Source organism: Haliotis cracherodii, unplaced genomic scaffold, assembly GCF_022045235.1.
Source record: "Haliotis cracherodii isolate W230 unplaced genomic scaffold, xgHalCrac1.p SCAF_7, whole genome shotgun sequence".
Lineage (NCBI taxonomy): Eukaryota > Metazoa > Mollusca > Gastropoda > Lepetellida > Haliotidae > Haliotis > Haliotis cracherodii.
Genome location: NW_027266330.1, coordinates 26,024,419 through 26,038,062, shown reverse-complemented (window position 1 = coordinate 26,038,062; position 13,644 = coordinate 26,024,419). Strand labels below are relative to the sequence as shown.

The 13,644-nt window shown below is 43.6% G+C and overlaps 1 protein-coding gene across 2 annotated transcripts; it reads left to right on the top strand.

Moving 5' to 3' along the window:
* Nucleotides 1-4,006: 4,006 nt before the first annotated feature.
* LOC139447447 (thialysine N-epsilon-acetyltransferase-like) lies at nucleotides 4,007-11,681 on the top strand. Of its 2 annotated transcripts, XM_071228795.1 has the most exons (5): nucleotides 4,010-4,230; nucleotides 5,308-5,353; nucleotides 6,938-7,009; nucleotides 8,526-8,671; nucleotides 10,242-11,681. In XM_071228795.1, exons 1-5 carry the CDS (start codon nucleotides 4,165-4,167, stop codon nucleotides 10,425-10,427), a joined length of 516 nt encoding a protein of 171 aa, XP_071084896.1. In that variant the 5' UTR covers nucleotides 4,010-4,164; the 3' UTR covers nucleotides 10,428-11,681. The 2 variants fall into 2 exon arrangements, with proteins under 2 accessions (XP_071084897.1, XP_071084896.1); XM_071228796.1 differs by lacking the exon at nucleotides 6,938-7,009 and having other exon boundaries at nucleotides 4,007-4,230.
* Nucleotides 11,682-13,644: the final 1,963 nt, after the last annotated feature.

Sequence of the window (13,644 nt, the reverse complement as noted above, 5' to 3'; positions counted from 1 at the left end):
TATTGGATTAGGATCCGGGCTACGAGCAGGCCACGGCAGTGTTGTTATGGCCCCGTGGCGGAGTATTAAACTCTATCACGGCCCCTGTCCTGTGTGGCCGGCATTATTGTCTATGTTCTCAGGCCTTGTCTTCAATGGGTGGTTGTGAAAATGAGGAACCACAACTGGATCCAGGAGTTGATTTTTATACCTTTGTCCGTTTAGGATACCACATACGGTGACCAGATCCAATTTACAGTCGAATGGAATGACACCCCATATCATAACATATCATAACGGAGTGGACATTCAAAAATGTTTTTTGGCGCACATTGCATGTTTTTTTTGGTCTCCAAACTCGGACCCGTCCATCCACAACATGCAATAACACTCTGCACTCGTCCCAAAAAATAACTTTGTGCCAAGAATCTAGATTCCAATGTCTCCGTTCTCCACACCACTGGAGACGTTCATTGATGTTTCGATCAGTTAATACTGGCTGTTTAACTGGTCTGCGTGCATGCTAACCCGCCGCCATGAGACGGTTCCTTAACGTTCCTACAGATAGTCTTCTACGGGTATTGTGTTTTCCCTGACTGATGTTACTGTGGGTCTTCCCAGTGAACAATATCAATATCTTTACTCAAAAAATATGTGCAACCTTTACCACTGAGCAACAATGCCTGCAGGTACACATACATGATTTTCATGTGTGTCCTTAATATTAGCTAATATATTAAAGTATGTATGTATTCGAGGTATACTATATTCATGTTTAACAAACGAGAAGAAAATACAGACGGACTGACGGACGGACAGACATTTTACTCAGTGTAAGGCCTCTGGCCTAACACACAACCATACAGCATTTTCCTCGCATGAGGATTATTGCAATAGGGTCTATTAGAAACCATCCAGGACAAATCGAAAATGAAACATCACAGATAATGTGAGGTGAGGTGAAATGGGGTTTAACGTCGCGTCCAAGATTATTGCACTTATATAGCGACGTGCATGCACGTGTGTATGTGTGTGTGTGTTATCACAGGCATAGTTTCTATCATACTCATGTCACGATGTCAAAGATTATGGCTTTGCTCACGAAATACTCTGTACTGATGAGCATGGCCATATTGCAGTGGGGACTTATTTGAGGATGAGATTTCTTTAAAACAGATGGAGAGTTTTTTATTTACACAAAATTCTGGGTTGTGTTTGTTTTACCAACCTACATCAATGAATGGTACAATGGAAACCCCAAGAAACTAGATGTCTTGAAATACAAAGAAAGAACAAGCCATTCACAGATACAAATGCCAACTTCAAATTACAAATTGATATCATTTCTGTTTCATTTGCAATAATATTAATACAATCTTTTCAATCAAAAACCACTGACGTTTAGTGCAATATTTAGCATTCTTAATTTATCAGATTCATTGTAAATAATTTCCATCGTAATTGTGAAATTTACACTGCTAATTTCAAATTATAAATACATGCTCACACTGTAAATAATATCAAAGTGCTAAGTTTGTAAAGGTGTGATGTACATTAGGGTACTACTAGCTGCTCAGGTTTTATATTTCTTACAGAGGTGTAGACAGACTTCAGGTGTAGACAGACTTCAGTAGACTTCAGGTGTAGACAGACTTCAGGTGTAGACAGACTTCAGGTGTAGACTTCAGGTGTAGACAGACTTCAGGTGTAGACTTCGGGTGTAGACAGTCTTCAGGTGTAGACAGACTTTGAGGTGTAGACAGTCTTCAGGTGTAGACAGACTTCAGGTGTAGACAGACTTCAGGTGTAGACAGTCTTCAGGTGTAGACAGACTTCAGGTGTAGACAGTTTTCAGGTGTAGACAGGCTTCAGGTGTAGACGGACTTCAGGTGTTGACAGACTTATGTGTAGACAGACTTCAGGTGTAGACAGACTTCAGGTGTAGACAGTTTTCAGGTGTAGACAGGCTTCAGGTGTAGACAGACTTCAGGTGTAGACAGACTTATGTGTAGACTGACTTCAGGTGTAGACAGACTTCAGGTGTAGACAGACTTCAGGTGTAGACAGGCTTCAGGTGTAGACAGACTTCAGGTGTAGGCTGACTTCAGGTGTAGGCTTGTGAGTTGTCTGGTCCAGACTCGATTATTTACAGACCGCCGCCACAAGCTGGAATATTGCTGAGTGCGACGTCAAACAACAAACAAACAAACATAAGCTCAAGGAAGAAATGCATATCTTAAGAACCAATAGCAGTCTCATAGCATGCAGCTTATCGGAAATGAAACCAACGGAATATCTGTTGACATAGTTTAATAAGGAGTGAGTGAGTGGGTATGATTTTACGCCGCTTTTAGCAATATTCCAGCAATATCACGGCGGGGGACACCGGAAATGGGCTTCACACATTGTACCTATGTCGGGAATCGAACCCAGGTCTTCGGCGTGACGAGCGAACGCTTTAAGGTCTAGGCTACCCGACCGCCCCTAGTTTAATAAGGGACCGCCTCCCTGGTCTAGTGGTAGAACGTCCGCCAGGAGAGCGGAAGTTCCGGGGTTCGATCCCCGGCCGCGTCATACCAAAAGACGTTAAAAGATGGTACTTGTTGTTAGCCTGTCTGGCGCTCGGCATTAAGGGGCTAAAACAAGGACTGGTCGGCTCGGAGTCAGTATACTGTGTCTGAGTGGGGTATTCATGTTAAACTGAGGCATGGTATCTCAGTGTGCTAGCACCATAATCGGCATCAGTCCGGACTAGTACAAGCAGCAACAAACACACACGTGTGCACGTCGCTATATAAGTGCAATAATCTTGGACGCGACGTTAAACCCAATTTCAAATCACCTAGTTTAATAAGGGAACAAATATACGGAATATCAGTTTGCATCAACATGACAGCAACTAATACGAGGCTTCCGCGTGTATCTACTTCCAATCATGGTACGTGCCTCAACTCACTCTCCTCAAATAGGCACCAAATGAAGGTAAGGTTATAACAGCTTTATTGTTACTCATGTCGCGGAAAGTATTATATATTATTATATTATATATAGAAAAATATTTTTGTCAGTAGACGTTGATCACTCTTTCCCTATGCTAATAGAATTATTGTTTCTCCATCAACAAAATCGGTAAATTTTAATAACATTTCAATCATTAGATCGACCCGGGAAGATCCGGGCAACCCATGCTTGCCGTAAAAGGCGACTATGCTTGTCGTAAGATCTAGTGAGTGAGTGAGTGAGTTTGGTTTATCGCCGCTTTTAACAGTATTCCAGTTATATCACGGCGTGTCAGCTTAATGTGGGAGGAAAGCCCGAAGTGATGCAGGTCACAGACGTTTACCACTTCAGTGAAACCCACGAGCACGGGTATAGTGCTCACAAACCTAGAAACATAATCGGGGCGAACCGGGATTCGAACCCACAATCATAGGTTTCTGGCGTGCCCAAGGGACGCAACTCTGCACAGCGAATCGCGGCGCCTTAGACGACTGGGCCACCCGTGCCCCCTCGTAAGATCTAGAGGCGACTAACGGGATGGATGGTCAGACTCGCTGACTTAGTTGATGATGTCATCGATCCCAAATGCGTAGATCGATGCTCATTATGTCAATCACTGGATTGTCTGGTCCAGACTCGATTATTTACAGGTCGCCGTCATAGCTGGAATATTGCTGAGGTCGGCGTTAAACAACAAACAAACAAAAAAACAAAAAACAAGCATTATATCAAGACCTCGAGGAGACACTTGTGTGAGTGAGTGAGTTGGGTTTAACAGTTTTCAGTTATGTCACGGGGTGTCAGTTCCCTGTGGAAGGCCCGAAGTGAGTCAGTCTGGTTCCCTGGGTATGCAGCGCTGGCGCTACACTGACCCAGGCATTATCAGGACAAAACTGCAGGCATAGTAAGTGATCGAACTCGGTTATCTCCCTTTAAACACTCAACCAAGCTCCTTCCCAGCGCGCGACACCTTCGTTACACTCTCGGTAACATCGCGATAGTATAGAGAGTTCCACGAACGGGCTATCGCTGCGAGGAGCCTGACTCAACTACGTATTCTGTTTTTCCTGTACAGAATAACCTGTTCGAAGGGAGTTTCCAGGCGAGACCGCGCATTTGTGGGGTGGAGCACAGATTGGGGGCACAGACTGGGGATGAACTCGTGGGATACGTGTAGATGCAGCCATGTCCAACAACACCGTCCGTGCTGCCGTCGAGGAGGACGGCGAGGAGGTTCTACGTCTGTTACGGGTGAGAGCAATCCTCAATGTGTATGACATTTAAGATTCGCTGGTTGTTGTACCACAAGCTAGCATATCGGGGAAGTTTAGTCGATGAGTCAAACGCACGTCTTTCGACGATCATGCTAAATACCTGGTTAATAATTCAGGTGATAGAGTGATGATGTTGACACTATCAACTGGGATTTTATCGGAAAAAATATATTGTCTTTGAAAATGCTTGAAAAAGATAATTCTACAGACTGTTGAAAAAAAGAAATTGTCTGCCACAAAAATCCAATTATTATTAATTTGGCTCATCATTTTTAATGAACGTAATATCTGGACTTTTTTTGCAGCTGAACCAGACAAAATACCTATTATCCAAACAAAATGATGGTCTTTCACAGTTGTATAGAAGCAACAACTCAGTGGTAGCGGTTTCATTAATTAGATGACATTTTTAATTAATGTTATTATTCGGCTGGAATAATGTTATCTTCTGTAAATTCGTATATGAAGTCATATAAATTCGTATAAGATGAATAAATGCATTCGTTGAATGATTCATTAGTTTCTCACGTAGGCCTATAGTCTTTCAGAGATTTGACATCTATCTATGAAACTAGATGGGAACGACCATCTGTTATGAACTCTCGCCAAATCGAGGCCGTCTCGAAAGAGAGCGCCATATGTCAGGGAGAAAATCCAAATGAATTCAAACAAAATATGAAAAGAAACAAATTCCAACGTCTCTATATTAATAATGCTTTAACAAAGACATGCAGAGTCTTATTGCTAAGATTGCTTTGTGCAAGCTGGCCCTGGTGTTCACGATGTGAATGGGCAATTCGCCTCTACCTAGAACATCAGGAATTCGCAATGTGGCTGCTAATTTCAACCCTTAGTAATGACACCAGCTGTTCTCGATATCGGTGTAAAGACACAACATATGCCATAAACAATTTAGACGAAGGAGAATAAGACTGTAAGTGAGAAATGTCACACTGAAGAATCTTTGTCCTAATGCATCGTTCTCAATACGACTTCACTGTGAGACACGTATCCTCACTATTGTGCCCTAATGTGATTCTGTTTGTGTTTTCAGGAACTGGCGAGCCTTTCCAACGGTCAATTTAGAATGGACATAGATAGTAAGAAAACCTTACATTATCTCTAAAAGTTACACCAATCGTACATGGACACACGAGTTTACCTTCAGCATATCGACACCATTGGTTCATTTGACTCACCAAGGGTAGGAGAAAATACCTATGGTGAATCCATGCATGCTTTCCTTCAGTGTCACAGACCATAGAGATGACATATTGAATAGGTTTAAAGTCGTCTACCTGTGCTGGCTTACCAAGCCCTACTTAACAAACGTGTAAGGTCAGTCGAAGAAAGGGAATACGGAGAAAAAGAGGTGGTCAGGTGAGGTGAAATTGGGTTTAACGTCGGGTCCAAGATTATTGTACTTATATAGCGACGTGCTTGTTCGTGTGTGCGTTTGTGCGTGTGTGTGTGACTGCTTGTACTAGTCCGGACTGAAGCCGATTTATAGTGCTAGCCCACTGAGATACCATGCCGCAGTTTAACGTGAATACCCCACTCAGACACAGTATACTGACTCTGAGCCGACCAGTCCTTGTTTTAGCCCCTTAATGCCGAGCGCCAGACAGGCTAACAACAAGTACCATCTTTTAACGTCATTTGGTATGACGCAACTGGGGATCGAACCCCGGACCTTCCGCTCTCCGGGCGGACGCTCTACCACTAGACTACGGAGGCGGCCCGGAGCCAAAGAGGTACAGACCAAACGTATCCCGAAGTGGAAGGAGTGGTGGAAGGTGGGAGCCGACCGCGTCACTACTTTACCTGATACCAGTGACCATATACTGGCTGTCCCCTAGAACCTTTGTGTCCTGATGAAACTCATCGTGTGACATGGGAGCAGACATGCCACACATCGACTGTGGTATGCTGTGCTGTCGGAAGGGCAGGCCGTGACACCAGGTGTTAGTACACTGATTCGTTCGCATGACATGAATGACAATGGCTCCCGTCCCTGAGGACCTGCAACCAATTTTAAATTATGAGAAAACAATTCAGATGTCGTTGTGAAAGTTATCAGATGCGTTGGTGTGTGGCTGCTTGTACTAGTTCGGACTGATGCCGATTTTATAGTGCAAACCCACTGAGATACCATGCCGCAGTTTAACATGTGAATACCCCACTCAGACACAGTATACTGACTTTAAGCCGACCATTCCTGGTTTTAGACCCTTCATGTCGAGCGCCAGACAGGGTAACAACAAGTGACCTCTTTTAACGTCGAACCCCGGACCTTCCGCTCTCCGGGCGGACGCTCTACCACTAGGCCACGGAGGCTGGCTGGGTTCATAAAAATTAGAATGAGGTTTTGATCGATGTTTCAACACCTGCGTTGTTGAGACTTACGTCAAATCAACACTATTGTAAAAGTGGACATGCTCAAAAGGGGTTTTTCCTAACATAGGTTGCAACATCTCGTAGGGTTGCATCCCTTAGTTGATCCAGGATGTATTGATGGTGAGCTCGAATTAATATCCTTGCTTTGTCAGCGCCATTCCCAGTCTAAACGTCTTGGACCTATGTCAAGTTACTCTCTCCGACCATGTAAGCTGATACGCCGTTTAAAAACAGACTGTTAAAACAGCGTTAAGCCCAACTCATTCACTTTATGTATTGGCTTCCAGGATTCAGAAGAGATGGCTTTGGCGAAGACAGAAAATTCCATTGTTTAGTCGTTGATTCCCCGACCCAGACACGTATGTATTCCTTTTAGACCACACCACGTTGTCCAAACCTGTTTTGATATTATTAATCATTAGATAATTTTATTAAAGTGCCAGTCAGGTTAAGAGGGAAGGTGAGGGTCATGAGAAAAATACACAGCGAGGGGGGAGGGAGTGTCACCCATTATCAGAACTACCTTCGGAGGAGGGATGGGGGAGCAAAATGATACCTAACAAATGTTATTGCACCGCCCCCACACCCCTTTAATAAATGACCAGTCCGTAAGGAGTACTTAAGGGTTCCTCTACTTTAAGCTGACACATTATTATTTAACTGAAGTACTGTAAGCCACACACTCAGGATCTCTGCGAGAACCTTTAAACAAAGGGTGGCGATGTAATTCCATTGGTGCGTGTCGATTCCCAGATTGTTAATCCAGAAATCTGTACTCAAAAAAACGTGTGAAATCAAGTTTTAATCAACAAGTGGTATACGATCAACAAATCTATTACATAATTCACTAAGTTCACAAATCAATACAATCTACTGCTTAACAATTACAGTGGCAGTAAAGAATAGAGTGGTCGAACAATATTCAGTGGCAATAAGTGAGTGAGTGTGTTAGGTTTAACGCCGCTTTTAACAGTATTTCAGTTATATCGCGGCGTGTCAGCTTAATGTGGGAGGAAAGCCCGAAGTGATGCAGGTCTCAGACGTTTACCAGTTCGGCGAAACCCACGAGCACGGGTATGGTGCTGACAAACCTAGAAACATAATCTGGCCGAACCGGGATTCGAACCCACAATCATAGGTTTCTGGCGTGCCCAAGGGACGCAACTCTGCACAGCGAATCGCGGCGCCGCAGACGACTGGGCCACCCGTGGCCCCTCAATGGCAATAAATTATATGATGGCAGTGGTCAGTATCAAAGAGAAAAATATAGTGGTGATAGCAATAGTCCGTGATGGAAATATTTATTCATCCGGCGGCGACAGTGGTCAAGCTTCCGAGATGGGCTTGGCAGAGAAACAGGCATTATGAGCGATCCTCACATGAAAGCTGGTTCCGAAGCGATGAAATGCGTGAGAGATACGTAAACTCGCCATCGTCCCCTCATATACAACTTAGCAAGCTACTGAAAATTTCTATACCTTGCCCTCGCCACATAGAGCATTACAGAATTGTCGGTAACATTCTATCAACGTCCGCGGAATGCCGGACCGGAAGTTTACACAACATACTAGCATCTAAATATAGTAACTTCCTGACGACTGATCAATGTCCAAACGCAATGCAGTGAACGTTTACCGAATCCCAACAGAAACAATGCAACACATTTACAATCATTGTTAAACAATAAAATACACTGTCATATAAAACCATAGAAAGTATAAGCGGAACGCCTCTTAAAAAACGGTTAACATGTCCTTTAACAATCAGGGTCCCGTTCCATAAAGCGATCTTACAACTATCGTAAGTCTATGTTAAAGTATGACAAACACATTTCGTGACACTAACTTCTTCTTTTTTGTTGTCTTACAAAATTAGGTCCAAAAGAGTTGATCGCAGTCCTGGTGTATATCTGGTTTTACAGTACATGGATTGGACAAGTATTATATATAGAGGATATATATGTAGCTGACGGGTTCAGGAGGCAAGGCATCGGGTCTGCACTTTTCTTGGAAGCAATAAAGGTAGGCATGCATTGTAACGCTGTCCGACAAAGGTAACAATCACCCATGGCATGTCCACCAGTTTCAACATACATCCCACGCTCGAAGTGGTTTGTACAAAATATACTATGCGCATGACGACACTGATATAATACTATTGGTGGGAGCGTAGAATTGAACCCATTTGCCAGTGCTTGTCTTAAGATGAGACTAACATGAGGTTGATAAATGTCATAATGCCCAACGGCGTGAGACGTTGCTGGTCTTTCCAGCCATTGTTATTTTATTGGTCCAGACTCCGTTATTCACAGGCTGCCGTGATATAGCTGGAATATTGCTTACTGTGACGCAAAACAACTAACTCCCTTTTTCGGGTAGTGGTAGTCTCGAACTCAGTGTATGCAGAGATGGCAGTTACCGAGTCTGCCTTGGTGTAGTGTTGGTTGTTATGTGGACGTGGTAGGCACACATGATGTTTTGTTAGTTTGTTTGTTGTTTAACGCCGCACTCGGCTATATGACGGCGGTCTGAAAATAATCGAGTGATTAATATCACGAGCATCGATCCACGCAATTGGGATTGATGACATGCATCAACCAAGTCAGCGACCCTGACCACCCGATCCCGTTAGTCGCCTATCACGACAAGCATAGTCACCTTTTACGGCAAGCATGGGTTGCTAAAGACCTATTCTACCCCGGAATCTTCACGGGTCGGCACATTATGTAACTCAGGGGGTACCAGTGACAGTATAAGTTGTCAACCGACCTCGAGGGTATATTGTGTGATGTAACAAGACGGCTAGGTGTACATAGGCTCACACACGGGGTACATGGGTCCAGATGCCCCGAGAGATCGGTTGACAACGAATGTATCTCACCGGCAATCATTCATTTAGGACCGCCTCCGTGGTCTAGAGCGTCCGCCCGGAGAGCAGAAGGTCCGGGGTTCGATCCCCGGCCGCGTCATACCAAAAGACGTTAAAAGATGGTACTTGTTGTTACCCTGTCTGGCGCCCAGCATTAAGGGGTTAAAGCAAGGACTGGTCGGCTCGGAGTCAGTATACTGTGTCTGAGTGGGGTATTCATGTTAAACTGCGGCATGATATCTCAGTGGGCTAGCACTATAAATCGGCACCAGTCCGGTCTAGTACAAGCAGCCACACACACACACACACACACACACACACACACACACACACACGTGCATGCACGTCGCTATATGAGTGCAATAATCTTCCACGCGACGTTAAACCCAATTTCACCTCACCTCATTCATTTAGGTCCGGAATCTGTAGACAGTTTCACTGAATTAGCAAAACTCGTAACAGACGACGCCCACGAACCCAGTCACTTCCCTTTACCCAAAGCATTGGGATAAAAATCGGTACATTTCAGAAACTAAACGATACAAATGTGAGATAAGTAAGTTACCTAATATGTGTTCCAAATGATTTGTCAGCGACTGTGAGTGCGCTGCAGGGAAAATAATTGCCCGCTTCTTTACCAGTCAGAAACTAGTATTTTAATGTACGGTTAGATAAAACGTGTTATTCACATGCACCTACATTTCACAACATTTCTTCCTTCAGATTGCAGAGGCCAAACACTGCCCCCGACTTCAGTGGATGGGGAGAACTTGGAACCAACCTGCACTACAGTTTTATAAGAAAATACATGCACAGGATATATATGAAGAGAGAGGCTTCAAAGTGTTCAGGTTGACAAAGGACGCTATAAGAACTGCTGCTGAAATTTTGGAGTCTTCAAAACAATAACAATATGGCGTTTGTGTTTTACACAGACATGCAACAGGTTGTTTTGTTCCTGTTAGTATTTTCGTAGCTGAGATACCCTAATGGGCTGGGGAGATATGGTATTTAGACGGGTCTCCACATCTTCCTATAGGTTATATTACTGATTTGCTGGTCGAAGCGGCATTGAATCCAACTCAGCCTTCAAAACAATGACAATATGGCGGAGTTTGTGCTTTTAAACTAACATCCTTAAGCTGTTCGTTCCTGTTAGTGTTTTCGTAGCTGAGAGACCATACTGGGCTTGAGAGATATGGTATTTAGACGGGTCTCATCGTGTTCATAAGTGTTTTGCTTCACGAGTGGCCAAGTGGTCTAAACTGATGGGAAATCGCTATTCAGAGTTGTTTTCCTTAGATGTACCAGGATACGCTGACCATGGGTCGAATCCAAAATTAGTTTTGATTATGATTCTTGGTTTCTCTACCACTTCCCGTGATGGGTCTCGTCAAAGTTGTGATCCCACTTGACACGACGTCATATTATATACTGACTTGCTGGTCGAAGCGGCATTGAACCCAACTCACTTCATATGTCCTGTGTTGCATATCATCAGACTACTTGCCTCTTTGTCCTCATCACATGATGACGAATTTGAACTCAGGTTATCCCCTCTAGATGTGTCTACCCCACAGAAAACCACACCAAAGACAGCAGTCAATCGTTTATATACGCATGGTGCTCATGTATTAAAGCAGGGACATGTGTTATCAAGCCCCGTCATGCTTTTACGCCGCTTTTAGCAATATTCCAGCAATATCACGGCGGAGGACACCAGAAATAGGCTTCACACATTGTACCCATGTTGGGAATCAAACCCGGGCCTTCGGCGTGACGAGCGAACGCTTTAACCACTCGGCTATCCGACCGCCCCCACCCATACTGAGACCGGTAGTGGATTCATTCTTTTGATACAAAACCCTGACAACTGCATTGTTGAAGTGTTTTCTGAAGGTACCTGTTAATGGGTTGTGTCAAATAGTGTGACAAAGCAGGGACATGTGTTATCAAGCACCGTCATGCACCCAGACTAAAACTAGAACTAGTTTCTTACTTTTGATACAAAACCCTATCAGCTGTATTGTTGAGGTGTATTCTGATGGTAGACATCTACCTGTTAATGCGTTGTGTCAAATAGTGTTCTTACATTTGTTACACGTGACGGTTATTAGTCCGAAAGAACATAGTCATAGTCAATGAGATAAATAATGTATTAGATATGTTTTGTTTCAATTTGTTTGTACCGTGTTACAAAGATAAAGGTGAAATAAAGCGTAAATGCATTGAATGATGCACATCTGGCATAGATAGACGTGGGACGTGCTATGGAATATATGAGCTTTGGTCCGACGTTTACAGAGACAGCATATACCGTATTCGACGTAATAAGCGCCCAGGGAACTCTCAAAATTAGAAATAGGGGGCTCTTATTAGAATATTTTTTGGTGAAAAAAAACCCGGGGTTGAAAGATAAATTTTGTGGTCTATGCTGACCGCCTGAAATGTTTATATACGTGAGATACATTTTTCCAGAATTTAATTGCCCATAATTAAGGGTGCATATAACACGAGTGCGTATTGTACGCGAATAAATAAGTGTTGTGTTCATTGATCAATCGGAAGGGGTGCTAAGTGGGATTGTTAACTAGCCAATATATTAGCAAATATAGCCGTGGGCGCTTATTGGAGCGGGGGCGCTTATTACGTCAAATACGGTACTTAGATAGTACCTCGTCCTGAAACTCTGTGCGGTGTAACAACCAACAAGAGCTACTAGTGTCTAGGCTCAAGGATCAGGATCAAGGCTCTTCATAAGGTATGTCACAAGACATGGCAACGTTACCGCAATGGATATATATGTAGCTGACGAGTTCCCGGGGCAAGGTGTCGGACCTGCACTTTTCTTGGGGGCAATAAAGGGAGGCATTGTAACGTTGTCAGACAAACATACAATCATTCATGGCGTGCCAACCAGTTTCAGACATTCACAGAACAAACCTCCTTCGCTCGATGTGTTTTGTACAAGATACACTTTGCGTATGACGACACCGATATAAAAAAAACTCAAGGACATAAGAAACGTCACCTCTTATATTTTCAAGGCCATAAAATAACAAACCTATATTTTTAACGGTGATTGTTGTATTTTAAAACAGGGTCATTTTACAACATGTTTGCAAAAACATTGACAAATCCATTTGAAGAAATTCATTTTATGGACATGTTTTTCGATGAAGGTTAACTGTCCAATATTCGATCACCTTAGAAAATGAGCCGCCACTTTCAAAATGTAAGAAAAAGCAACCATTCAGTCAACATCGGGTGTATCCTCCACCAGCTTCGATGCAGGCTGTGACACGGCGCCGCATTCGTGACCAACTCATGTTATTCCGGGACAAGCCGAATAGCGACTCGTGCCCCTTTCGTGGCCATTTTTGCGACCGGGTTCCGTCTTAGCGCAAACGGGCATACCTAAAACAGTTGTCAACTCGCTGCGCAATGATTCACATATACTTCCTCATATATTATATATATTTCAGATGCAATTTAAAGCACATAAGGACATGCGAAATTATACAGTATGATTGAACACATTTAACTGCGTCTTGGATATATTTTTAGATGCAAGACATATGCAAAAATAGAAATTATTTCTGAGGGATTCTTTGACGAAGAACTTGAAATCATACACGCATTCTGATTGGTTCGACGTATTTTCGCACATAACATTCATCGATAGGGGGACGAGTCTTCTTGCAGGTTACGGAAAGGGGCGAGTGGTGACGAATGACGGCGACGAGCAGAGAAAGTCACTCGCCTAATGGCGCGCACAGGGATCAGACGCCATTCTGACTGCAATGCCCGTGTTAGCGATACTCTTGTCTCTGGTCGACGTGGTTGACGTTGTCTTATATGTCGTCCCAGGTGGTCGCATTGAAAAAAATGAAAAATGCTCTGGCGTGGCGTTATCTTGCTGGAATAACGTTTGCGGTGACGTTGAAGAAATGGCAGTACAACTGGCGTTAACACTTCATTGATGTAGCGTGCAGCGTTAAGATGACCACGGACTTGTATAACTTGTTATATAGGTCCGTGAGATGACCAAGAGCATGCCGTCCCGATGACGTTACTATGATGTATCTGTTCCTAAGGTGAAGCAGGCGTAAATGGTGGTTTCCCT